The following is a 25,946-nucleotide window of genomic DNA, read 5'->3' as shown; positions in this document are numbered from 1 at the left end:
CTGCTAACGCGGGCACCACGGGGCCATTGGGACATCCCACACCGAGCATCCGGCCGGCCCGGGGGTGAGAGCACCAGGGCCGTCTCCCGAGCACCGACGGCGTCACTAAAACCGGGGGGCCGGGGCGCAGCGGGGCGGCGCAGCCCCCGATGGGGAGGGAGCGCGCCCGGCAGGGGGCGCCGTTACCGAGCCGGGGGCGCTGCTGTGCGCGGCGGGGCCGGCAGGGGGCGCCGCTGTCGCACCGGGGCCGCCGTTAACGCACCGGGGGCGGAGCGGCGCGCGGCGGGGCCGGCAGGGGGCCCGGTGCAGCCCCGGCCCGTCCGGTCCGTCCCGGATCCGGTTGCGGCAGCGCCCGACGGGGGCTGCCGGGGGTCTCGGGCTCCGCTTCCCCCGCTTAGTACCGGGGAACCGGTGCAGGGCACACGGCGGCGGCGATGGACGGCGGGGTGGCGGCATGAGGCGGCGGAGGCGGCGGGGAGCATGGCGGCGGCGGGCGGCGGCGGGGCGCGGCGGGGGCTGCTGAAGCGGAAGCCGAACTTCACGCTGCAGGAGCTGGAGGTGCTGATGAGCGAAGTGCTCCGGTACGAGCCGCTGCTGTTCGGCGCCGCCGCCGGTACCGTGAACGCGTACGAGAAGCAGAAGATCTGGTGGCGGATCACGCACAAGGTGAACGCCGCCGGCCGCCACCAGCGCGACATCGGCGAGGTGAAGAACCGCTGGCGGGGGCTGCGCCGCCGCGCCGGGGACAAGATCAGCCGGCACCGGCTGGAGCGGCAGGGCCCGGCCGGCAGGGCTGCCGCCAGGAACGGGAACACCGGGAGCACCGGGAATAACGGGAGCAACGGGAACGGCGCGGCCGAGCCCGGAGCGGGGCCCGCCCCCGTCTGGGGTCCTCGCAGCGCCGCCGGAACCGAGCCTTCGATGCGCAGCGCCGAGGGGTCGGCACAGCACGGTGAGTGCGCGGGCAGCGGCACGGGACAGGGCAGGGACACGAGGGTGCTGGCCCGGGACGGAAGAGTGGAGACACGTGCACGGAGGACATGGACACGCACATGCGGGACCGGGACTGGGACCGGGGAGAGCGGGGCAGGGTCGCGGGGGTGCTGGGACCGCGTTCCGGCGGGGACCAGCACAGGTATATGGTGGGACAGGGACATGAGGAACCAGGACAGACATGGGGCAGGGACTTGCTGGGTGACCGGGATGGGGGACGAAATGGGGGCCATGGATGAGTTGGAATGGGACATGGAGAAATGGGTTTAGGAAGTGGGGCAAGCAACAGGTACATAGGGACGCTGGGACCAGGACATATGCATGGAGGAATTTCTCCCCAGTATCCAATCTAACCCTGGTCTCAAGAGAGACGAGGACCAGCACCAGAACATGCAGGACCAGGACATGGACATGGGAAACCAGGACACAGACACAGGGCCACTGGGACTGGGAGAGGTTGGGAGGAAGAGGGACACAGGGGGACCAGGAAGTGAGGGGATCGGGATACAGGAGACCACGATAGTGACATGGAGATACTGTGACCAAGATGTGAGGGTCCAGGACATAGACATGGGTGACTGGGACTTGGATGCAAGAGAACTGAGCCTGAAACAGGTCACTGGGACCAGGACAGGTGCATGCAGGGACACAGGGGACTAGGACCAGCAAAGGGACACAGCCAGATCAGAACACGGGGGCAGGTGCATGGGGAGATGGGGATGGAGACTCAGGAGGCCTGGATCAGCACCTGGAGAACCAGGATACAGGGCATCAGGACAGGGACATGAGGAACTGGGACATGGACACAGAGGCACAAAGGCACAGAGGCACTAGTCCCTCCAGTAAAGGGACATGGAGTAACCAGGACACAGGGGACCAGGACAGAAACATGGTTCTGAGACAGGGACACAGGAGACCAGGAACAAGAGCACGGGATGAGGAGCAAGAAACTGGGAGCAGGACAAGTGTGTAGAGGGACCAGGACAGGAACACAGGAGATAAGGGCCAGGACGGGGACACTGGGGCCATGCCATGGGGGACAGGGACATGGATACAGGGGACAATGGCAGGGACATGGAGGATTGGGACAGGAACATGAGGGATATGGGGGCATCCTAAGGCATCACTAGGCCTGGGAAGATACATGGAGGGACTGGGACATAGATCCAGGCAAACAGAGCAGGGATGTGAGGGGACTGGGACCAAGATGTGGGAAAAACCAGGACCAGGACACTGGGACCACTACAGGTGCATGGAGGGACTGGGCAGGAACAGTGGGGCAGGGACACAGAGGGAACACAGAGTCAGGGCAAAGGGATACGAACATGGAATATTGGGACAGGTGACAGGGATGTTGGGAGGACCAGGACAGGGACATAGGAGACAGAGAGAGTAACAGGGGCACCTATACCAGGACAGAAGGGTACCAGGATCAGGAGAAGGATATGGGTGACTGGGATTAGGACAGGGACAAAAGGCACAGGGTACTGGGACCTGGACAGGGATAAGAAGGGGCTGGGAACAGGACAAAGATGTGGTGGGACTGGGGCAGTGACATGGGGCAGGACCAAGACAGAGACAAAGAACCTTCCAGTACTGGGACCAGAACAGGGACATGGGGGTTAGTGGGGTGAGAACTGGGACGTGGTGGTACCAGGACCAAACAAGGACGTAGAGGCACCATGTTCAGGACAGGGATATGTGTGGACTGGGGCAGGGACATGGGGGTACCAGGACCATACAGGGACGTGGGGACACCAGAATCAGGACAGGGGTATGGGAGTACTGGAGACAGGAGAGGGACAAGGGACTGAACTATCATGAGGGACACGGAACTATGGAGATAGGTATAGATGGAACTGGGGCTGGGTGCAGGAGAGGGGATGTATGAGCACAGGGATGGAGACAACAGGGTCTGTCACTTGGTCCGTGGGGCACCGGGAACACGAGAGATCCCTGCAGCTGCCCTGTGCTCGCCCTCGGTCCCACAGGTGTAAAGGAGGAGCCAGTAAAGGAGGAGCCTTTGGAGGTGAAGACTGAGCCCTTCCACGGTCCCGCTGCCGACGGCGCTCCCGGCCGCGGCTCAGACTGTCGGCTGCCCCGCACCGGCATCTGCCCGCCCAGCGAGCTGTGCGAGGGCTGGAGCCGGAGCCCCCCGCGCTCCGCACCCTCCGAACTCCCCCTCGGCGACCTCCGCGGGCCGCAGGAGCCGCTGGGCTCCGACTTCCCGAGTCTGCTGTTGGAGCAGGAGGCCGAGCAGCTCAGTCACTGCAGCGCGGGAGAGGCGGGGCCCCCCGGGGGGCTGGACGGGACCCCCGAGCGCCCCCAGCTCAGCCTCGTGCAGTCCAACGAGCGGCTGGTGCAGGAGCTGCGGGCGTTCCGCCGCGAATACGCCGAGAGCCGCCGGGAGACCGCGGCCGTGCTGCGCGGCATCGCCCAGGCGCTGGGCGGGCTCGGCCGCAGCCTGGCCGAAATCCGTGACCTCTACCTCCGGGAGCGGGGGGTCCCCGAATCCTGAGCCTCCCACGCAGCTGGCTGTGTACACACACCCCAGAACCCACGTCGCTGCTTTTATTTCTTTTCCTGTCCATCCCACTTCAATAAAACTCGGAGCTGCTCCCCCCTGGCTCCCCCCACTCCGGGCACCTCAGACGGCTTTTGGGGATGATGCAGAGGGCTGGGAGATGGAACAGCGGTTTGTCCTTCCAGGCGGCTCTGCCTGGCTGTTCTCCTGGACTGATGGACTCTGGTCCCAGATTTAGCCAGCAGTGCTGGCAGGGATGAATCCCACCAGGAACAACCATCGGGGTCACACACCACCCACCCTCCCCTGCTTATTCCTGTCCAGGGGAGGGGGCATGGATAAAGGAATTGTTCACACGCCCAGAGTCTCAATCCCGGCGCAGAATTTACTGTTTTCTCACCTGAAATATTCCAGGGGTGGTTTCACACTCCGTTTTGAGTGACGGGGGCTGAGTGGGCGGCCAGCACTCCAGGCTGGCTCATCCAAGCGGCTGATTTGGTGGGAATTACCCATCCCAACACAATTTTGGGAGGGAGAAGTCTCGGGAGCAGAAGGGACAGAGCAGAATTCATGTTTCCCCACATAACAATTCGCGGGAAGGGTTTGGGGGCGTTGCCCTTCCTTTTTTCCCCATTAGAATCACCGAGACAACACCAGGCTGTGGGCACAAGACGTGGTTTAATGCCAACCCCGGAGGGAAGAGCCGGGGGTGAATCCGGGGGTAGTGTGCAGGGAGACAGCGGTGCACGGCCCTCGGAGGACCCCCCGGGAACCCCTCCGCGGCTGCTCGGGGCCACTGGCACCCGGAGCCGGGGGAGAAGGCGCCCACAAAGGGCCCAGTGTGCGGCACAAGGGCCGCCCTGTTCTGCTGGCACCGGATCACCGCAGGATGGCCGGGAAGAGCCCGATCCAGCGCTGGCTAAGGCAGCCCCCCGGCGCCAGGGGGGGTCCCTGGGGTCCCCAGCCCGGCCCCGCTGGCCGGCGGCGGGTACGGGGGTCCCCGCGGGGACTCATGCTCCAGGGTAGCTGGGCTGCGCCGGGACGTAGGGCGGCGGTGCTGCGGGCGGAGCAGGTGCGGTGTCACCAGGCCGCCAGGCCCCCCGGGGAATAGGGAGGGTCCCCGTTCCCCCCCGGTGCTCACCTGTGGGGTTGTAGACGGGGGGCCCGGAGGGGTACATGGGGTACTGGGCGGCAGGGCCGGGCGGGGGGTACATGGCCATGGGGGTGAAGCCAGGCTGGGGAGGTGTAGGGCCGGCTTTGGGGTCCACGGGGAAGGGAGCTGGGGGAGCTGCGGGGTGGTAGCTGGACAGGGGAATTTCCGGGCCTGTGGGAGAGATTGGGGAGGTCTGCAGCACCCCGACACAGGGACAGGGATGGTGCCTAAGAGTGGTGGTGGCCCTCAGGTTGGTGGCCGCTGGGGTGTCAGCCAGACCCTCACCACAATGCACAATTTTCCCCCCCGCATCCCTTCAAGTCCCACCACTTCATCCCCCCCACAATCCCTCCACCGTGTACCTCAGCACCTCTCCTTCTCCCCACCCCCGTACCCTACCCCTCCTCCTACACCTTCATTCCTGCAGTCCACCCCCCACCCTCCTGATCCCCCCCTTCATTCCAACAGCTGCCCTTCTCTTTGCCTCCCCTACCATTCCCCCCACCCCACACCTACAGGATTCTTCTGCTCACTCTCATCTCTCATCCCTTCAGCTTCCACCTTTTACCCCAACACCCTCCCTGCCTCTTCCCAAACCCCTCCACTCTCTACCTACAGGACCCTCCTGCACCTCCCACCCCTACAGCCCACAGACACACACCAATTCCCACAGGCCTCTGTCCAGGCTCCCCCAATCCCCCACCCTGTACCTACAGCATCATCATTCACCAACTCCTCCTGCACCCCCGTCCGTGCATCCCCCATTCCTGCACCCTCCCATTCCCCCAGGTCCTCCTAACCCTGCACCTCCTGACCTGCAGGACCCTCTTGATCCTCTCCTCCTGCACACCCTGCATCCCCCATCCCTACAGCCCCTCACCAGACCCCCCTTCCCCCTGAAATCCTCTAGGCCCCCTCAACCCCACTCCACCCACTTTTCCTACAGGATCCTCCTGCACCCCCATCCCAGCCCCCCAGCCCCGCACCTTGCAGGGGTGTGCGGGAGTGCTGCCGGCGCTGGTACAGGTAGCAGCAGGAGCACATGAAGCAGCAGACGATGGTGGTGACGATGGCGATGAAAAGCACCACGGCTGAGGCGATGCCCGCGATGGTCTTGGGGCTGTGGGACCCCCGGTCGTGGGGAGCAGGGCCAGGGAGGCACCCGCAGCACACACCCCCAGCCAGCACCCACTGATAGTGCCCTGTGCCCCGTGCCCAGCACCCAGTGACACCGCCCAGTGCCCAGAACCAATGCCCAGTGACAGTGTCCTGCACTGCTGTCAGCACTCAGTAGCATTGCCCACCCAGCAGCTGTGCCCAGTACGCAGAGCCAATGCCCTGTACCAGTGCCCTCTCCCAGTGACCAGCATCCAGTGGGAGTAACCAGTGCCCAGCACCCAGTACCAGTGACCAATCCACAGCATCCATCCCCCAGTGTGCAGTGCCCAGTATCAGTGCCCAGTACCAGTGTCCAGCACCCAAAACCCAATACCAGCACCCAGTACCAATGCCAAGAGCCTGGCACCCAGTACCAGTACCAAGTGCACAGCACCTAGTAGGAGTCCCAACACCCACTGCAAAGCACCAATGCCCAGTTCCACTGGCCAGAGACCAACAACCCAGTACCAGTACCCAACACCCAGTACCACTGCCCAGTGTCCAGCACCCAGCACTCAATGCCCAGCACCCAATGTTAGTGTCCAGCACCCAGAGCCAACAGCCTAGCAACCCAGTAGCACTGCCCAGTGCCCAGTATCACTCCCCAGTGCTCAGAACCAGTGCACAGCACCTGCATTCAGCATCCAGTAACAGTGCCCAGTGCCCAACACCCAGTGCCCCCGCCAAGTACCAGTGCAGAGCACCCAGCATCCAGCACCCACTGCCGCTGCTCAGTACCAATGTCCAACCCCCAGTACCAGTGCCCAGCACCCACTGCAAGGGCCCAGATACCACTGCCCAGTACCCAATACCAGTGTCCAGCACTACTGCCCAGTCCAGAGCATACAGTGAGTGACCAGCACCCAGTACAACTGCCTGTCCCCAGCACCCAGTACTAGTGCACAGCACCCCCAGTCCCAGCACCCAGGCTGCCCAGGAGAGCCCCCAGCCCCATCAGCCCCGGCTGTGGCACCTGAAGGCAAGGCAGTGGCGCTGCTGGCGCTCGGTGAGCAGGCGCAGAGGGTCTCGGCAGCAGTACCGCTGCTGGCACGTGCCGCAGCAGAAGGTGAAGAACTCGCAGTCGAAGCCAGGGTGCCATGACCCGTTTCTGTCCACGTACCACAGGCAGTCTTCGCCCCCAGCCACTGTGGACAGCCACCCACCACCGGGGCCTTGGAGCACCTGGCCGTCACCACCCTCAGGGGCATCAGCAGCACCCCATGCCCTTCCTCTCCCACATGAGCACAGCCTGTACCCCACTGCGTCCTATTCCCCTTGTACCCCGGTCTGTCCTGCCCCATGGATCCCCAAAATATGCCCCTATACACTCCCAAATACCCCGCTGCTTCCTGTCCCCCTCATATCCAGCCCCACATCCCCTATACCCTCCTGTGTCCTGCCCCATGGGCCCACAAATGGTGTCCCTATGTACCCCCAAACCCCTGCTCTGCTCCATCCTGCCCCACATCCCTTAAAACCCTGCTCCATTCTGCCCCTGTGTACCCCCATACCCTGCCCCATCCCACTCCACTTCCTTCCAAACCCTGCCCCTATGTACCCCCATACTCGGCTCCATCCAACCCTACACCCTTGCAGACGCCACTCCATCCCACCCAGCTCTCCGATCCCTCCAGATTCCTCCAGATCTCTCTAGCTTCCCCTCCTTCCGCGTGTTCCAGTGGCACTTCCCACTCTATTTCTGTCCGGAGCCACCTGTCTTCCCAGAAATAGCCGCGGGCCGAGGTCCGGGGGCGGCCGGAGGCGCCGGAGCAGCCACGGAAATGGGCTTTGCGGGAATCTCACGTGGCATTATTCACACATCCCAAAATGGGATCACGGCAGTTCAGGGACAAGTGGGGAAACTGAGGCACGGGGCTCGTCCATGGGAAGCCCCCAGGTTCCCCGGGGCTGGGCATCCCGGCTCGGTCAGCCACCGGCTCCGTCCCTGCTGCTCCCGGGGTCACCCCGAAAGCGGCAAATGGGAGGAGGGTTTGGGGGCAGTGGGCACAGTGCCCAGGGGAACACTTTGTTGCAAGCAACCCCCGGTGAAAGGGGCCGTGTGTGACACGAGTCACAGTCACGGCTGGTGGCACGAAGTCCCTCCCACCCAGCGGGATCCCCGTGTCACAGATGGTGGCACAGTGTCCAGTCGCAGGGTGGCACCGGGTCCCCCGGCCCTCCCTGTTTCCCGTATATCTCTTACCCATCGAGGCGGCCACGGCCACCAGCAGGGTCCCGGCCAGGGGCCAGCCGCTCCCGGGGCCCCCGGGCCCCATCCCGGGGCCGGGCCTGGTGTCCCCGCTCAGAGCTGTCCGGGACGAGGGCGGCGGCTGCGCGGCGGCACCGGGACCGGGGCCGCTCTCGTGGCCGGTCCTGGTGCCGCCCGGTGCCGGTGCCGCGGGGCCGCTCCCTCTGCCGGCGTCTCCCGGTGCCGTCCGGTGCCGTGCGGGGCCGGCGCAGGCCCGCAGTGACGCCGCAGCCCGGCGGCGCTCGGTTTCTGCCCGGTGTCCCTCCCTCTCCCGTTCCCCCGGCGCCGCCTCCCGCCGCAGCCACCGGCCCCCGCCCGCCCCCACCGGGAGGAGCGACGCCGCCGGCCCCGGGCACAGGCAGGGCCAGGCGGGAATGCGGGGACCGGAGCGTCTCTGGCACTGCCCCCCACCACTGCAACCCCCGGAAACCCTTATTTCCCCTCTTCTTGCACCCCATCTCTTCGCTCGTCCTTGCACCACTCCCCGCACCCCATCCCCGACATTCAACCCCTTCCCTACCCCCTGCTCCCCATCATTTCCCCTCCCAGCACCCCTTCTCCCACCTCATCCCACCCCTGCACTCCTTATTTGCGTGCCCTGCACCCCATCCCATCCCTGCACCCCATCACTTTGGTTCACAGTACCCCTTCTCCAACCCCATCCTTTCCCGGAGCACCTTATTTCCCTGCCCCGGCACCCCATCCCTTCACCCATCCTTGCAGCCCTCCCCTGCACCCTTCCTGCCCACCTTCCTGCACCCCAACCCCACACCCTTCACCTCCATTCCATCCTTCCTTTCCACTCCTTGCCCCTTTCCCAGCCTGGGTCACTGGGTGCCAGGGCTGCACAGCTGGATCTGGGGCACCCTCTTGCCGTTGGGATCACCCCATTACTGCCCTGAGCACAGCCAGACCCCAAATCCACGGAGTCCCATCCTGCAATGCCAATGGGACCCAGGGATGGGGGACCTCAGAGGGGACATGGAGGTGACACATCCTGAGAGTGACGTATCCCAAAAACCACTTTTATTAGAGACCAGAACCTCAAATTCAGGGTCGCGGTGACACCAAGGTCACCATAAGCACTGGGGTCACATTGTCCCTATCAGCATTGCAGTGCCAGTGAGGGAACACAGGGTGGGGGCCAGCCCCTGCCACCCCACTTGTGGCTCCCTCCCGTGCCCCATGCCAGGCTGGGGAGGCACGAGACGTCCCTGCCGCCCCTGGACCAGCCAGGATGTGCCCCCGCCCGGGGTGAGGACATGGCACTCACACTTGGGTGACAATCTCGCCGTTCTCGGGCATGTAGACCTGCACGGGCACGCCGGCTGCCGAGCGCCGCAGCACCTGCACCGGGGGACCCTGGGGGACAAAGACCCTGTGGGTGTTGGCATCCTACCTTGTCTGAGGGGCACCACTGCGAGCACATCCTGGCACAAGGGCTGGGCTGAAGGAGCTGTGGGGGCATGGCCACAGGTCCTCACTTGCCCAGCCTGTGTCCCAGCTGTGCCACAGGTGCATTTGTCCCAGTGAGACTGCCAGGTGGAAAGGGGAGCTGGTCACTGAAATGCCTGCAGGGATCCTTCCCTGCTCAAGGGCACCCCAGTGCTACCCCAGGGACCCACATGGATCCTGCCCTAGGGACCCCCCCGAAGTCCTGGTCTTTCCCATGGGACTCTCATGGGACCCCAGTTTTGCCCCAGTAATCTCCTTAAGGTTCTGGTCTTTCCCATGAGACCCCAGTTCTGCAACACGAACCCCCATAGGGTCCTTGTCTTGCCCTTGGGATCTGCAAGAGAAAGCAGGAACCTACATGGAACCCCAGTCCTGCTCCAGAGACACCCTTAAGGTCCTGGCCCTATCCCAGGTACTCACATGGGACCCCAGTCCTGCCCCAGGGGGTCTTGGTTCTGCCCCTGGGACCTACACAGAACTCCAAACCTGTCCATGGGACTCTCAGCAGGCCCTCATCCTGCCCTGAAGGACATTAAAGACCTTATTTCTGTTCCCAAGAACAGAAGACCCTGGTCCTGGCTGTTGGACTTCCTCAGGAACCCAGTCCTGCCCCAAGGATCGCTCTGGGACCCAAATTCTTCCTTTGTGATTCCCTCAGGACCCTAATCTTCCCATGGAGACCTACTCAGGGTGTTGGTCCTGCCCAAGGAACTATGAGGGACTCTCCAGATCCAACCTATGAGGGACCTTGGACCTGCTCAGAGGACCCTCAGAAGGTCCCAGTTCTGCCTCAGAGGATCTTAAAGGACCTTGATCCTCTCCTCAGGACCCTCCTGAGACTATGTTCCTGCCCCAGGCTCCTTTCTGGAATCCCAGTCCTGTCCCAACAACCCTCACAGGACTCCATGGACTCCCTCAGGCCTTCATCCCTGCTCTAGAAATCCTCACGGGACCCCACCAGAGCCACATGTCCCTACACTACCTCAGGGTAACAACTCATGTCACCTGCAGGACAGCACCCAAGGGGTCTCTCTTCTCCCACGTAGCCACTCCCAGCCAGACCCCGTGTCATACCTGAACCAGTGACAGGATTCCATGAGCAATGGGCACGTCCCTGGTGGTCCCACCACGGGGTCTCTGGAAAGCCCCTTGCCGGTCGAGGGAGTGGGGCCGGGCACTCCTCAGCCGGGCACGCTGGTGCCATGACTTGAGCTCCTCGGTGACGGCGGCCTTGGAGAGCCCCCGGGCCCCAGCAGGTGCGTAGTCTTTGAGCGAGGGCGTGCGCACGATGCGGCTACGGGAGGGCACCAGGCGCTGGTACCGCAGCGGGGCCAGATCCTGCTCGTACAGGAAAGTCAGGGGACCAGCAGGTGGCAGGAGCTGGAGGGCACCCCGTGGGTAGTAACCAGGCTCGGCAAGGGGCAGCGGAACCGCAAAGGACACGTCAGGGCTGCTGCTGCCCGGGGAGGTGGCGTGGGAGATGCTGGAGAGGTCGGAGATGCTGTCATCGGAGCCAGAGCAGCACGCAGGGCCGGGGCTCAGGAGGCACGAGGTGGGCACGGTGACTGTGTAGTAGGTGGGGCGCCGGCGGGGTGTGGCGCTGCGGCCCCGGGGCTCAGCTGGCTGCCAGCATGGGTCCACCCTGCAGGCAAGACACTGTGGCTGCAGGAGCACCTTTCCCCTCACCCTAAAGCCAGGGCAAGCTCTGGGAAAGGTGTACCCATGGGTACAGCCAGCCACTCCGTGGGGAGACATCTAACTTCCTCCCAAGGGATTAGTTCATCCTCTCCATAGGCTTACTTCCATCCTCTCCATGGGATCATCTCCAACCTCCTCCCAATGGATTTCTGTCCATCCTCCCCACAGGGTTTTCTCCCACATTCCCATAGGATTATCCTCATTCTGGTCTCTGGGATTATCTCAATCCTCCCCACAATATTGTCTCCATCCTCCCAATGACTGAGCTCCATCATCTCCAAGGGGTTAGTTCCATCCCCTCCCCATGGGATCATGTCCATCCTCCCCAAAAGATTTTCTCCATCCTCCCCATAGAGTTAGGTCCACACTTCCCTTGGTGTTCTCTCCATTATCTTCTCCATAGGATTATCTCCATCCTCCTCCCCATGGGTTTAGCTCCATTATCTCCATGAGGTTCTCTTCATCCTCTCCCACAGGATTACTCCCATCCTCCTTCCCACAGGGTTGGCTCCATTTTACTGCCAGTAGGACTATCTCCATCCCTCCTATGGGATAATTTCCAACATCCTCCCCATGAGCTGAGCTCCATTGTCTTCACAGGATCATTCCCATCCTCCTTCCCATGGACTGAGCTCCATCCTCCACATGGGATTATCTCCATCCCCCTCTCCATGGGGTTATCTCCATCCTCCCTAGCAGAAACCCTTGTCTATCCTCCTCAAGCTCAGGACATACCTCAGAGATTGGGTCTGTCCCTGCCGTCCTGATGGCTCAGGGGTGCTGGGAGCACTGGAACCTGCCTGCCGGCACAGCACCACGGTCCGGATGGGGACAAACCGGTAGGAAGGGTCCCCTGTCCTGGACACTGAGGGGCTTGCAGAATCAGGGCTGCTGGGGGCCAAGGAACTGGCAGGGGCAGCCATCAGGGACCCAAGACAGCATTGGGAGTTCTGGGTTTCCCCATCCTCAGGGTCGATGCTGGAATTTTTGGTCCTCTCGTAGGGTCTGTCCAGGCTGGTCTCCTGCCAGGGAATGGGGGTGGGTACCACAGGCCCTGACTCCTCCTCCTCCTCCTTGGTGGGGTCCTTGGGAGAGGGGGACTTCTGTGGAGTGGCAGGTCCTGGTGGCCGTGTGTCCTCTGCAGGAGAGATGGAGGGTTGGGATGGAGGGGACACAAAGGGAGAGTTGGTATGGAGGGAACAGGTGGATGGTTGGTATGGAGAGGAGATGTGGGGGGCTGGGATGGAAGGGACACACAGGGGAACAGCATGGAGGGGATACATGGCAGCAGAATGGGATGGAGGAGACACAGGGAGAGTAGAGATAGAGGGGACACAGGAAGGGTTGGAATGGAGGGAACATGCCAGGGATCCCCCCTGGTCCCCACAGCCCCCTCACCCTCCTTCAGCAGGCCGGTGTCAAACACAGAGCTCTCGTCGGAGGCACTGAGCTCTATGGGGCAGGGCCCTGTGAGAACAGAGCTGGGGCCGCCTCCGGGTGCCAAAGCGCTCCCACGGCCCCGCCACCACCCAGCGCGTCCCCGCGGGCCTCCACTCCCCTCTCCCACGCCACCTGTCCCAACACGCCCTGGGACGGCAGCGGTACCGGCCAGGCCGGCTCTGCTGAGCAGCGTGCAGCTCCCAGCCTGCCTGGGATGGGCAGGCTGGGGGCACCGACAGGGAAGGAGATGCCACCACCATGGCCCTGTTCCTTGGAGGGGACAGGCATGGAGACAACGGGGACCCCCTTGGATGGCCGCCACTGGGATGGGGGACACGGCAGCTGGGCCACATCCTGCCCCCCTTTGGGTGCAGGTGCTGAGGACGGGTGACTGGGGATAGTTATGAGGTGCAAGCGGCAGGGGTGAGCTCTTAGGGTACTTTCAGAAGGCTGCAATCAACAGAGGTGAAGTACTGGGGTGGATTCAGTGGGGTACTGCTGAGGATGGTTTATCAGGGTGTTTGCACTATGGATGGGCTTTTGGGGTGCATTCAGGGGGTACATATGCCAGGAATAGTTATTGGGGTGCATGCACTGGGGACTTCTTTGTGGGGTGCACTCACAAGGGTACAACCACCAGAGATGAAGTATTGGGGTACCTTCAAAAGGGTGCATTGACATTGAGTGTAGCAAGGTGCATGTACCAGGGATGGCCTTCCAGGGGGCGTCCAAGGGGTATATTCAGCAGGAATGGGAAATTGGGGTGCATTTACCAGGGGGTGTTAGGGGCATGCATTCACTGGCGATGTAGAACCAGGTTGTATTCACAGGGGATGGAAAGTTGGAGTGCATCCAGGGAAGTGCATTCACCAGGGAACTGGGGTGCAGCATTGTGGATGGCATATTGGGAAGGGACACACAGGAGAATGGCAGAGGGGCATGCCTCCAGAAGAGCGCATGCACTTGGGATGAAGGATCCCAGCATCCAGTGGGGTGCATTCACAGGGAATGGGTAATTTAGATGCATTCCCCAGGGACACCCAACCAAGCAGCACCCCATTCTGCTCTCCAGCATCCCCCCCCACCATGGGGCTCGGAGGACTCACCCTTGGCAGTACTGATGTCCCGCTGCCCTGCCAGGAGCCGCCGCTGGCTCAGAACCTGCTCCAGATCCCGCAGCTTCTGCTCCTCCCGGAGTGCTGCCGTCTGCCGCCTCTTCCGCACCTGCCGGCTGATGTTCTCCTCGCAGCAGAGCCGGCGGGCGGCCTCAGCAATCTGCAGCTGCAGCGCCCGCTCCCGTTCCAGAGGGTCCTGGGGGCGGGGGACACGCTCAGAAATGCGCCTCAACACCCCTGAGCCCCCCATAAAGCTTAACATCCCAACGCCACCCATAGCACTTGGGATCCCAACCCTTCCCAGCATCTCATCTGGGATCCCAACACCGAGCATCACTCTTGGAACCCAACACCACCCATCATGCTTAGGACCCCACCACTACCCATGACATTTGGAACCCACCTTTTCCCATAATTCTGGCACCCCGATACACCTGGGACTCTCCCCACACCCGTCACCTTGGCACCTCAATCTCACATATTATGTTTAGGACCCCAGAATAACCCCATTAACTCAACACCACCTCATGCTTGAAAGCATCCCCTGCCCCTCTCACCTACAGCACTTGGCACCTAACCACCACCCATGGGATGGGGATGGCAACATTTCCAGGTGACCCTCGGGCAGCTTCCACAGCAGAGGGGATGGGATGGGATGGGATGGGATGGGATGGGATGGGATGGGATGGGATGGGATGGGATGGGATGGGATGGGATGGGATGGGATGGGATGGGATGGGATGGGATAGGATGGGATGGGTCCCCACCACCTTTGCACCCCAGTGACTGTCTCACCACCCCACGCAGAACGGCGATCTCATCCAGCTTGAAGGCAGCCCCGATCCTGCGACGGACCTTGGGGGGCTTCTCGCCAGCTTTCAGGGGGTACTCGCAGGGCAGGGTCCCCGTCAGCTCCTGAGGATGGCACAGGGACACTGAGCAGAGCCATGGCAGTATATGAAGGTGGGCAGGGGGTCCTCATGCCCTGCTCACCGCCTCACGCAGGCACAGCTGTCGCAGCTCCTGGATGCAGCCATCCAGCTGGGCCTCCAGTGCCTGCTGCTGCCGCTGCCCCACCAGCACCCGCTCCTTCAGGGGGGACACTGGGCTGTCAGGGCCTGGAACAGATACATGGACATCTGAAGGGATGGGAGCACCCAGGTACCATCCTCCACCACTCCACAGCCTCCCTACCTTAGTTTTCCCTCCACCGCAGGGGGAGGAAAAAGCAGCCACGACCCTCCCAGCACACCCATGGGCACTCCAGCTGCCCCAAAGCAGCTGCGCCTCCCTTCCCCCACAGCAGCACCCCGTGGGTGTACTGGCTCCCGTGGAACACCTGTTTCCCCCACCCAGCAGCACCCATTGGTGTTCCAACCCCCCAGCGTATCCAGGAACTCCTCCCCTAGCAGCACCCATGGGTCCTCCAATGCCCCAGGGTATGCATGAAATTCCCCCAGCAGCACCATGGGTGCTTCAGCCCCCCCGGGACACGTGTGACGTCCCTGCTGGGGGGTGGGAGGGGGGGCACAGGAGGAAGGTTTCAGTCTGACTCAGCCATCCCAAGCCAAGCCCATCTGAGTCAAATCCTGTCCACAGCACCCCCCTCTACACTTGGGATGCCTCCCGAAACGCAGGGGGAGCCTCCATTCCTCCACTCCTTCATTTCCCCAAAGCTCTCTCCAGGCAGCTCATGTGCCCCTAGTGTGTCCCCATGCACCGAAGTGCTCCGTTCCCTGCCTGGGAAGGAGGGACACGTCTATCAGAGCACTCCTGGGCGACAGGGGCACCCCAAAACCTCCCACAGCCCCAGACCCCATTCTCACCCGAGTGCAGCACGATCCCGCTGTCCATGTCACTGGCCTCCCCCATGCCGCGCCGAGAGCCTGCGGGCAACAGCGGGGACACAGCTCGTCCCCACGCCCCCAGCCGGGCTGCACCCATGGGTGCCCCCCACCCCGCACCCCTACCATCCCTCATGTCACCCCGGGCGTGCCACGATGGCGGTGGAGGGGAGGCGAGGCTGTGTTTGCTTTGCCTTCTTGCAGGTCCTACCATAAATAAAGGGTGCGGTGCGCCAGGCGGGGGAGGGTGACACCTTCGAAGGGGTCAAAGGTGGTCGGGGTGCGGTGGGGGGGAGGGCCGAGGGGCCCCTCGCTCCCGCCCCAGCTGGTTTCGCTGGGCACCTCTCCCAGTTTTCCTTTCTTTTCCATCTGGGCTGGTGGCGGATCCGGGGGTGGGAGCGACCGCCGGCCTCGGAAAAGGGGGTCCCCAGCACCCCAAGATTGCCAAACTCTTGGGGAGGGAGCGAAAGGAGGACAGTGGGACGGAGGGGAGGGGGTTCACACCGCTTTTCCAGCGCCGTCGCCTGGCTATGCTTCAGTTTCCCCAGCCCGCTCCCCGTCGCGCTGGGCGGCCAGAGGCAGGACGGAGGCCCCGGGGTCCCGGCGGGGTGGGAGAATCCCTTACCTGAGCCCGCCGCCGCTGCCGGCTCTGCTGCGCCGGGGCACGGACGGGTCTGGGCTTGAGCGGAGGGAGGAGCAGGGTGAGCAACATCTGCCCCAGTCCCCGCCCCGCCGCACGGCCCTGCAGCGTCTGCACCGCACGGCGCTGCACGGCTTGGAACGGCGCTGCACGGCATGGCACATTTGTGGCATGGCATGGAATGACATCGCTGCGGGTGCTGGTGCAGTCCGGTGTGGTGTGGCACCGCAGCCCAGCACAGCCTAGTGCTTGCTGAGGCTCCAGCCCCAGTGCCATGGAGGCATAGGCCAAGCACAAGAACCACTGTCCCCGTCCTGGCGCTGGCCATGCACAGCAGGACAGTGCCAGGATGGTGCCACCATTGTGCCAGGATGATGCCAAGGCTCTCCCAGGCTGTGAGGCGATGATGCTGCAGACACTGTGGCCCCTCTGAGCTGGATTGGAGTGAGTTGGGCACATCCTGCATTGCTACACCTGGCAGGGTGGGGAAGAATCCTCATGGGATGGGGCTAGACAGGATGGGCTGAGAAGGCAGGGAATGGGCAGGGTGCAGGCAGGGTGGTGCAGGGGGCAGGCAAGGAGTGCAGGGAGCAGTCTGGGGTGCAGATTCCCTAGAACAATGGCCTGTTCCCTGCCTTGGTGCCCGGGGTGGTGCTGTCAACCTGGGGCTGTTGGAGTGAGACCTATTCAAACCAGTCTCTTCCTCCCGCCTGGTGCCTCCCAGCTGCAGGTGGAAAGGGCAGGGGTGAAACCTGTTCAACTGTGGAAATGGAAAAAAACACCAGGACAAGACAAAGAAGAAAGGAGAGGGAGACTGAAGGAGTAAGGAAGGCTCTGTGCCACCAGGGGATGGCTGAAGGCCTTGGATGGACACCAACTGCAGTTGGGCTTGTGGCAGCACTGGTAAAATGAGCCACTGGCCACCATGACCACCCTCCATCCTCACCATGCACCATTAGCCCAAGGCAATGGCATCCCATCCCTGTCTCTGTCCCATTTCCATCAAGAAAACAGATAAAAGACTTTATTTGGTTGTTTTCTGGTTCATGGAGTCAGGGCAGGTGCAGGTCAGGGGGAGACTGTTGTCTGCATCCCCCGTATCACCCCTGGCACTGCCCTGGTGTTACCACCTCCTTCCAACCCTGGCATCTTGGTTGTCACCAGCATGGGGACACCAAGGCTCCAGGACTTACCCCCAACCACAAGCTCACTCAGAATGGCAGTGTCAGGTGGTGTTCCCAGTGCTGGGATGTGCTGGGGACGGGGGCTGCCCAGTGTGTGCCAGGGGATTCAGGGAGCTCTGCTGAGCTGGCTTTGGCTTACATGTGTCAGGCACCTGCCTCTGCCAGCTTCATCTTCTGCAGGCTGTCCCACACCTGCAGGAACCTGGGACGAGGGTCTGGCCCTGGCCCAGCCACCTCCTGCTCATGCTGCAGGAGGGGCAGCCATGGATGGGTGGATGGATGGATGGATGGATGGATGGATGGATGGATGGATGGATGGATGGATGGATGGATGGATGGATGGATGGATGGATGATGATGATGGATGGATGGATGGATGGATGGATGATGATGATGGATGGATGGATGGATGATGGATGGATGGATGATGGATGGATGGATGGATGGATGGATGGATGGATGGATGGATGGATGGATGGATGGATGGATGGATGATGGATGGATGGATGGATGGATGGATGGATGGATGGATGGATGGATGGATGGATGGGTGGATGGGTGGATGGATGGATGGATGGATGGATGGATGGATGGATGGATGGATGGATGATGGATGGATGGATGGATGGATGGATGGATGGATGGATGGATGGATGATGGATGGATGGGTGGATGGATGGATGGATGATGGATGGATGGTGGATGGATGGTGGATGGATGATGGATGGATGGATGGATGGATGGATGGATGGATGATGGATGGATGGATGGATGGATGGATGGATGGATGGGTGGATGGATGGATGGATGGATGGATGGATGGATGGATGGATGATGGATGGATGGATGGATGGATGGATGGATGGATGGGTGGATGGATGGATGGATGGATGGATGGATGGATGGATGGATGGATGGATGGATGGATGGATGGATGATGGATGATGATGATGGATGGGTGGATGGATGGATGGATGGATGGATGGATGGGTGGATGGATGGATGGATGGATGGATGGATGGATGGATGGATGGATGGATGGATGGATGGATGGATGGATGGATGATGGATGATGATGATGGATGGGTGGATGGATGGATGGATGGATGGATGGATGGATGGATGGATGGATGATGGATGGATGGATGGATGGATGGATGATGGATGGATGGATGGATGGATGGATGGATGGATGGATGGATGGATGATGGATGGATGGATGGATGGATGGATGGATGGATGGATGGATGGATGATGGATGGATGGATGGATTCATGTATGGAGGTTGGGTGGGGGGATGGATTCATGGGCACATGGATGGATGAGGGATGGATTCATGCTCGTATGTATGGATACATGGGTGGATGAATGGATGGAAATGTGAGGCGAAGGCAGGAGAACTGGCCTGGATACAGGGATGGAGGCTGGGACAGACAGACAAGGACAAAGGGGCATCACAGACCTCCTCAAGTCTGTGGTGGCACTTCCTCAGCTGCTGCTCCAGGTCAGGTGGGCATCCCTGCAGCTCCTCCTGCAGCTGCCTCAGCCGCCAGCCCTCCAGCACCTTCAGGAGCTTAGCCCTGTGCCAGGGCAGGATCCCCCTGTAGTGATGGACAGGCTTCAACCAGCCACCACACCCGGACACCCATCTGGAGACAAGCCCACTCCCATGCCCACCTGCTATGGCTGAAGAGTAGCTCCTAGTGCAGGTCCTAGTGGCTACAGGATTCCCATATCAGGTTTGGCACCCTCTCAGGCTGAATAATGCTCCTGTGGGGCCAGGTCCAGGGAGAGAACATCACTCCTGTCACCTTCTTGAGAGGAAGGGGATCAGCAGGGGATGGGAGCACCAGGGGATGAGTCACCAGAAGCATGGAGTCACCAGTGGGAAAGGGTCATCGGGGATGGGGTCACCACAAGGGATGGCACAACCTGGGACAGAGTCACCAGGGGATGGGGAGGAGCCACATGCCAGTACAGGGTGAGATCCTGGACACCAGCCCCTGTGTCCCCTAGCCCCTGTGGTCATGTGGTGGCACAGACCACAACTCAGAGTCCTCACCTGCTGCTCCCAGCACCCTCAGGGTCCCTGTTTGCAAGTGTCCCTGTCCCAGGCCACTCTGTGGTCTCAGGCCACCCCATCTTCCCATCACTTCTTAGGGTCCTCATTATCCCTGAAGTACCCACCACCCATCAACTGCCCATCACCTCTCAGGTCCCCATTGTCTCCTGGGGTCCTCATTGTCCCTGGGGTCCCCATCACCCCTGGGGGTTCACTATCCCTCAAGGTCCTCTTTATTTCTTAGGGTCCCTCTCACCTTCAGGGTGCCTACTGTCCCTGGGGTCTCCCTCACTCCAAGATCTCCATCACCCCTGGTGTCCTGTTGTCCTTGTGTCCCTTCATCCCCAGTGGGGTTCCCAACACCACTGGGGTCCCCATCAGTCCAGGTGTCACCACTGTACTGTGTGTCCTCATAACCTTCAAGTCTTCACTGTCCTTGGGATCCCCATCACCCCTGGGGTGTTAATCATCGCTCAGGGTCCTCATTACTCCTTGAAGTCTCCATTGCTTTCAGCATCCCCATTGTCCCTGTGTTCCCCGTTGCTCCTGAGGACCCCAGGTTCCCATCACCCTTGGGATTCTACTACCCCCTGGTCCCCATAACATCCAGGTTCCCATTGTCCCTGTGTCTCCATCACCCCATTGTCCTTGGGATACCCATCACACGCCATCCCTGTTCCCCTGGGTCCCACAGCCCCATGCCCTAGTGCCAGCAGCCACCCAGCACTGTGCTGCTCCTCGAGGCTTTGTTGTCACCCTGGCCAAGATGTCACTATTGGAGACCAAATAAATTAACCCTTGATGTGCCTCCTGCTGGGAGCTGTGGCTGGCCCTGGTGCATGGGTGCAAGGGAGCAGCAGGAGAATGGATGTTCTCCACGTTAGCTCTGGAACCCAAGGAGGGCAAGGTGTCCTCAGGCTGAACTCCAGGACAGGCACTGGAGTCTGCTGGGAGCACTGGGAGCACCAGACTCATTTGGGGAGCACTGGGTTGGCTGAGGGCACTGGGAACACTGGGGACATTGGGAACACTGGGAGCACGGGGTTTGCTGGGAGCACAGGGACTGATGGGGGCTCTGGGAACACTGGGAGCACCCAGGACTGCTGGGGGCACCAGGACCACTGTGGGGACATTGGGGTCACTGGAGGCACTGGGAACACGGGGGGTACTGGGGTCACTGGGAAGACTGGGACCTTGGGGCACTGGGGTCTGCTGGGGGCACTGGAAACACAGGGACCACTGGTGGGCACTGAGAACCCAGGGGGCCCTGGGGGTGCTGTGAGCACTGGGAGCACTGGGGCTGGGTGCACTGGGACCACTGGATTGTGTGGGTTGCTGTGGGAGCTGAGGGTTACGGGAGAAACTGGGCTGGGGACTGGATGCACTGGGTGCTATGGGAGATACAGGGAGTTACTGGGCGCACTGGGGGTCAACTGGGAGACTTATGGGGGATACTGGGATGGGGATTGGGTGGCACATGATGTTACTGGGAAGGACTGGAATACTGGAGGCATTGGGGAACCTGGGGGTTACTGGGGAGGACTGGCAAGGACTGGGATGGAGGACTGGGTGCTTGGAGAGGGGGCCTTAGGGTTAGACTGGGAGTTACAGGGGAGCCTGGGGGTCAGATTGTACTGGGGGGTTACTGGGATGACTGGAACTCACTGAGGGCTGCAATGGAGACTGGTTACACGTGGGTGGTACTGGGATACTGGGAGGACTGAGGGTTACTGGGGGTGCTGGTGGGTTACTGGGTCGCTGCAATGGGGACTGGTTGCACTGGGGAGGTACTGGGAGGACTGGGGCATACCGGGGGCTGCAGGGTTATGGGGAGATTGCGAGTTGCTGGGAAATCCGGGGGTCACTGGGGTGTGGTTGCACTGGGGAGGTACTGGGAGGACCGGGGATTACTGGGAGTACTGGTGGGTTACTGGGAAAACTGGAATGGGGACTGAGTGCACTGCGGGACACTGAGGGGTCACTGGGGACGGGATGGGGGCTGTTCACACTCGGCCGGGCGCACCGGCAGCTCCCGCAGCGCTCGGGTCACCGGGGCTGCTGGGCCGCACCGGGGCGGCAGCGCACCTTCCCGATAGGCGCTCCATTGAGGCCGCCTGCTCCTCAGGATGCGCGTCGCGCGGGTCGGCGCTCGGCTGGCCGTGCCTGTCGCCCGCTTCCGCTGTCGCGTCGGCGCCGCGGGGGCCGGGGGGGTCCGGGGGCGCCATGACCAACGGTGGGAACGGGGGGCCCAGGGCTACCGAGGGGGGCCTCGGGACAACCGGGGCCGGCATAACCGATGCTGGAACGGGGGAACGAGGGGTTGTGCAGGGTCCTGAGGCCACCATGGCTGGTGGTGGGAACTGGGGAGTGGAGGGGCCGGGGCGTCCGGGCGGGTTCGGGGCCTCAAGGACCATGGAGGGAGGGGGGTACGGGGGGTTTTGGGGGTTCCGAAGGCGGGGGGCCTGATGGGGCACCGTGGGGAGAGCACTCAGGTACCGGCAGGCGGCGGGGCAGAAGGGGCTGATGTGGGGGAAGTACTGAGAGAGAGGAAGTCTTGGGAGGCGGCTGGGGGACTGTGACGCTTCGGGGACGGGGTACTGGCGGTTCTGAGTGCCGTCGGTGGGGACACGGGCAGTGTGAGTCCCTTTCGGGGGGATCCCGGGGAGTCTGCATCCCCTCATAGGGGCAGAGATGGGAGGTTGTTCACACGGAGTGTGGGGGTCTCCTTGCAGGGGGGTTGGGCAGGGGCCCGCAGTTCCCCCTGACCCCTCCCCGACCGATCTCCCCGCAGTTTATTCCCTGGACGGGCTCCTGGTGTTCGGGCTGCTCCTGGTTTGCACTTGTGCGTACCTGCGGAAGGTGCCCCGACTGCGCATCTGGCTCCTCTCCGAGCGCAGGGGCATCTGGGGAGTCTGCCACAAGGGTGAGGGGCACTTGGGACACTGGGGTATGGCGCGGGGGTGCTGGGAGCACTGGAATGGGGCACTTGGAACCCTGGGGTACAGGATGGGGGTGCTGGGAACACTGGAATGGGGCACTTGGAACACTGGGGTACAGGATGGGGGTGCTGGGAACACTGGAATGGGGCACTTGGAACACTGGGGTACAGGATGGGGGTGCTGGGAACACTGGGGTGGGGCACTTGGAACCCTGGGGTACAGGATGGGGGTGCTGGGAACACTGGAATGGGGCACTTGGAACACTGGGGTACAGGATGGGGGTGCTGGGAACACTGGGGTGGGGCACTTGGAACCCTGGGGTACAGGATGGGGGTGCTGGGAACACTGGAATGGGGCACTTGGAACCCTGGGGTATAGGATGGGGGTGCTGGGAACACTGGGGTCGGGTCTAGGACAGGAGCATTTGGTCCAAGATGGGGACACAGAGATGTGGGATGGGGGTTTTGGGGTCTGGGATAGGAACACGAGGATTGGGAATGGGAACCGTGGGGTTTGGGATGGGAACATGGGGTCTGGGATGGGCTCACAGGGATTCAGGATGCATCTGGGATGGGGACATGGGGCCTCACCCCATCCTTGTCCCACCCACAGCTGCTGTGATTGGGACCCGCCTGCACGTGGCTGTGTCCATGTCCTGTCTTCTCATGGCCTTCTACGTCCTTGTGGGAAAGTGACCACATGGAGACCTGCTGGCAACCTGAGAGAGCCCTGGGACTGACTAGAGATCCTGTGACTGATTCCAACAATCCCACTATGGACCAGAGATCCTGGTACTGACCCCTGTGTCCCAGTACCAACCAGAGACCCCATTGCTGACCCTGGAGACCCTGGTACTGACCCTGAACCACCCCTGGTCCTGCCCTTGGCAGCAACCTGGATCCTGCATGTGGCAACCCAGGGACCATCATGGCCCATCACCCTCCTTGAGCCCACCAAGGGCAACTGTGAGGGCCAACAGAGCACCTTTAGACTGTTGGAAAAAGATTTCTCGTTAATTCTGTAGAGAAGTGGGTGAAGGGACCCCCGGGACTGGGGGACCCAGCTCTGACTTGTGAGCCCCTTCTCTTGATGCTGAGCAGCGTGCTGGTGAGACCATGGCAGGCTCTGGGGGCCTGGCAGGGTCCCCCCTGATCTGTGGGATCTTCCTATGCCCCTGCAGCGTGGGGGGCCCTCAGGGGGGGCTCCTGCAGTGGGGGGTTGGTGACGCCCCCGGGTTGTAAATATTGGACCACCACATGCAAATAAAGTGGGGGTTCCTCTGTGGCAGTGCTGGCCTGGGGGTCCTGTGGGGCTGGGGGGGCTCCTGTGGAGTTGGTGCCCCGCTTGGGGTCCTGTGGTGTGGGTTGAGGGTCCCACTGTGTGTGTGTGAGGAGGTCCTTGGAGGCTGCCTCCCATGGGGTGGAGGGCTCCTGTGGTTATGGGTCCTGGGGTGAGGAGGATTTGTGCAAATAAAGTGGGGGGGTGGGGGGGCTGTGGAGGGCTGTGGGGTGGGGAATGCTGATTGGAGCCTCCCGGCCCGGTTCATCCAGCTCTCTGGGGCCGGGAGCGATACAGCCCCTCAGCGAGGGGCACGGAGGGCTGTGCCCTGCCCGCGGTGAGTGTGCCCGGCCCCGCCTGCCGCCCGTCGCTGAGCCGCCCGTGTGCCCGGGAGACGCGGGCGGTGCTCGGCGGTGCTCGGCGGTCCTCCCATCGGCCGGGGGCGCGCCAGAGCTCTGCGCCGCCCTTCCGGCGTGCTCGGCGCGGCTGTGGTAGATAAAGGGCCGGAGCGGAAGTGGCTGTGGCTGTGCGCGCGCGTGTGCGTGTGTGCGTGTGTGCGTGTGTGCGTGTGCGTGTGTGCGTGTGTGCGTGTGTGCGTGTGTGTGTGTGTGTGTGTGTGTGTGTGTGGCGCCAGCCACCCTCCCTCCCTACACGTTGATCTTATTCGATCGGCCGGGCCCCGCCGGGCCGAGGTGAGAAGAAAGCGCCGCGAAGCCCTCGGGCGCTGTGCGGCTGGGCCGGGCGGGATGAGTCGATCAGATAGGCGAGGCCACGGCCGCTGAGCGCCCTGCGATTCTGACCCGCGCCCACGTCTGCAGCCCCGGGGCCGACACCGAGCCGCTCCCGACAGCGGCGGAAGACGAACCGCCCCGGCCTCATCCCGGCCCAGCCCGCCGAGCCCCGCGGCGAGGCGGGAAACGCGCCCTGCCGCGGGCTCCGTTCGCGCTTTGCGGGCTCCGTGCCGGCAGTGCGGGGCCTGCACGCTCCGTGCCGTGCTGGCGGTGGTTCACCGGGCCCTGCAGCTGTGTGCGGCACAAAGGCTGTACGCGGGGCTGTCGTGGCACCGTGCCGCGTCTGTGAGCTGAGCGCGGACCTTGCTGGCCCCGCGGGACACCGGGGACTCATTAGACCTACGAGCTTCATGCAGCACGGCCTCTGTGTTTTATTGGGAGTGTGTGGGGATGGGAATAGCCGTGATGGTGACAGGAGGATGGCCACAAGGGGACAACCATGGTGAAGGCTGGGGGATGGCCATGGTGACAAAAAGAGCAGCCGTGGTGCTGCCAAAGCTGTGATGGTAACCAGGGGACAGCCCCTGTGGAAACTGGAAGAGTACAGTTATGCTGGTAACAAGAGGATGGCCACGGTGATAACAGGAGGACAGCTGTGGTGATACAAGAGGATGGCCGTAGTTATGCCAAGGGGACAGTAAGGGTGGGTGACTGAGGGGTGGCTACAGTGGTGACAAGAGGATGAGCCTGAGAGGACAGCCACAGAGGTGAAAAGGGGGCGGCTGTGATTCTGGCATTACTGGGAGAAGCAGCTGCGGTGGCTGCTGATGGTGGCCTTGCTATGGGGAGAGGGCCTCTGAGAGGAGGTCACCAGCTTAATGGTGCCTGGCAGGCTTCATCTGCCAGGCTGACACTGTGGATGCCGTGGAGCATGGCCACCCCATGCCACTGTCTCTAGCTGTGGCACAAGTAGGCGTGGGGTTGTCCCCATGCTGCCATAGGGACAGGCATGTTTCCTTCCTGTGGCCGTGTCCTGCCCGTGGTACTTGCTGGCATCCCTGTGTCACCACAGATGGACATGTGTCACTAGTGTCCTCTAACCCACAGGGTGACCCTTTGCCACCAGAGTTGAGACCTCGGTGTCACCTTAGCAGCTCTGTCCCTCATGTCCTCTTGTGCTTGTGGCCCCCATATGCCCATGTTCCCCATGTCCCTGGTGTTCCCGTGTTGTCCATAGCCTTCATGTCCCCCTGTGTCCCCAATCTCCCTGCGTTCCCATGTCAGCTGTGTACCCAGTGTCCCTCTGCAGCCCCTTACCAGCTGTGTTCCTACGTCCCTCATGTTCAGATATCCCCTGTATCCCGTGTCCCTCGGTGTCCCCTGTATTCCCAGTGTCCCTAATGTTCCTGTGTCCCCCGTGTTCCTATGTCCCCTGTACCCCCTATGTCCCTCATGTCCTCCATGGCCAGGATATGCAGCCACAT

The 25,946-nt window shown here is 62.2% G+C and overlaps 4 protein-coding genes and 1 non-coding gene across 6 annotated transcripts; 3 read left to right on the top strand and 2 right to left on the bottom strand.

Annotated features, from left to right (window-relative positions):
• Window positions 1-492: 492 nt before the first annotated feature.
• On the top strand, window positions 493-3,985 carry LOC134430376 (myb-related transcription factor, partner of profilin-like; the record flags this gene model as incomplete). The annotated part of the gene is made up of 2 exons (XM_063178001.1): window positions 493-952; window positions 2,985-3,985. Coding segments are annotated over 2 exons (987 nt in total), but the record flags the coding sequence as incomplete, so codon positions are not given.
• Window positions 3,986-4,176: 191 nt separating this feature from the next.
• SHISA4 (shisa family member 4) lies at window positions 4,177-8,171 on the bottom strand. The gene is made up of 5 exons (XM_063177969.1): window positions 8,032-8,171; window positions 6,802-6,973; window positions 5,657-5,790; window positions 4,659-4,841; window positions 4,177-4,574 (listed from the first exon to the last, which is right to left on the bottom strand). Exons 1-5 carry the CDS (start codon window positions 8,102-8,104, stop codon window positions 4,528-4,530), a joined length of 609 nt encoding a protein of 202 aa, XP_063034039.1. The 5' UTR covers window positions 8,105-8,171; the 3' UTR covers window positions 4,177-4,527.
• A 783-nt stretch (window positions 8,172-8,954) lies between these two features.
• On the bottom strand, window positions 8,955-16,276 carry INAVA (innate immunity activator). Its single transcript, XM_063177828.1, has 8 exons — window positions 16,254-16,276; window positions 15,611-15,670; window positions 14,778-14,902; window positions 14,580-14,699; window positions 13,776-13,980; window positions 11,965-12,367; window positions 10,606-11,173; window positions 8,955-9,438 (listed from the first exon to the last, which is right to left on the bottom strand). Exons 2-8 carry the CDS (start codon window positions 15,654-15,656, stop codon window positions 9,346-9,348), a joined length of 1,560 nt encoding a protein of 519 aa, XP_063033898.1. The 5' UTR covers window positions 15,657-15,670; window positions 16,254-16,276; the 3' UTR covers window positions 8,955-9,345.
• Window positions 16,277-21,681: 5,405 nt separating this feature from the next.
• TMEM167B (transmembrane protein 167B) lies at window positions 21,682-23,740 on the top strand. 2 transcript variants are annotated; one of them, XM_063177778.1, is made up of 3 exons: window positions 21,682-21,747; window positions 22,306-22,437; window positions 23,066-23,740. In XM_063177778.1, the coding sequence occupies exons 1-3, from the start codon at window positions 21,738-21,740 to the stop codon at window positions 23,146-23,148; spliced, it is 225 nt and encodes a 74-aa protein (XP_063033848.1). In that variant the 5' UTR covers window positions 21,682-21,737; the 3' UTR covers window positions 23,149-23,740. The 2 variants fall into 2 exon arrangements, with proteins under 2 accessions (XP_063033848.1, XP_063033847.1); XM_063177777.1 differs by lacking the exon at window positions 21,682-21,747 and having other exon boundaries at window positions 22,063-22,437.
• Window positions 23,741-24,223: 483 nt separating this feature from the next.
• LOC134430510 (small Cajal body-specific RNA 2) lies at window positions 24,224-24,535 on the top strand. Its single transcript, XR_010030842.1, has one exon. It is a non-coding gene; the product is annotated as a small Cajal body-specific RNA 2 (non-coding RNA).
• The last annotated feature ends 1,411 nt before the right edge of the window (window positions 24,536-25,946 follow it).

Source organism: Melospiza melodia, chromosome 28 (assembly GCF_035770615.1).
Source record: "Melospiza melodia melodia isolate bMelMel2 chromosome 28, bMelMel2.pri, whole genome shotgun sequence".
Lineage (NCBI taxonomy): Eukaryota > Metazoa > Chordata > Aves > Passeriformes > Passerellidae > Melospiza > Melospiza melodia.
This window is presented reverse-complemented; position numbering and strand designations above follow the sequence as displayed.

What these genes read in the sequence shown, in the direction of transcription:
- SHISA4 (XM_063177969.1), bottom strand. Translation starts at nt 8,104, where the DNA reads ATGGGGCCCGGGGGCCCCGGGAGCGGCTGGCCCCTGGCCGGGACCCTG. An exon ending in GGCCGTGGCCGCCTCGATGG is followed by an intron (nt 6,974 to 8,031) that starts GTAAGAGATATA and finishes GGCTGTCCACAG; the next exon opens with TGGCTGGGGGCGAAGACTGC. An exon ending in CGCCACTGCCTTGCCTTCAG is followed by an intron (nt 5,791 to 6,801) that starts GTGCCACAGCCG and finishes GGGGTCCCACAG; the next exon opens with CCCCAAGACCATCGCGGGCA.
- INAVA (XM_063177828.1), bottom strand. Translation starts at nt 15,656, where the DNA reads ATGGGGGAGGCCAGTGACATGGACAGCGGGATCGTGCTGCACTCGG. An exon ending in CGGGATCGTGCTGCACTCGG is followed by an intron (nt 14,903 to 15,610) that starts GTGAGAATGGGG and finishes TATCTGTTCCAG; the next exon opens with GCCCTGACAGCCCAGTGTCC. An exon ending in AGCTGTGCCTGCGTGAGGCG is followed by an intron (nt 14,700 to 14,777) that starts GTGAGCAGGGCA and finishes TGCCATCCTCAG; the next exon opens with GAGCTGACGGGGACCCTGCC.
- TMEM167B (XM_063177777.1), top strand. Translation starts at nt 22,206, where the DNA reads ATGGGAGGTTGTTCACACGGAGTGTGGGGGTCTCCTTGCAGGGGGGTT. An exon ending in CTGGGGAGTCTGCCACAAGG is followed by an intron (nt 22,438 to 23,065) that starts GTGAGGGGCACT and finishes TCCCACCCACAG; the next exon opens with CTGCTGTGATTGGGACCCGC.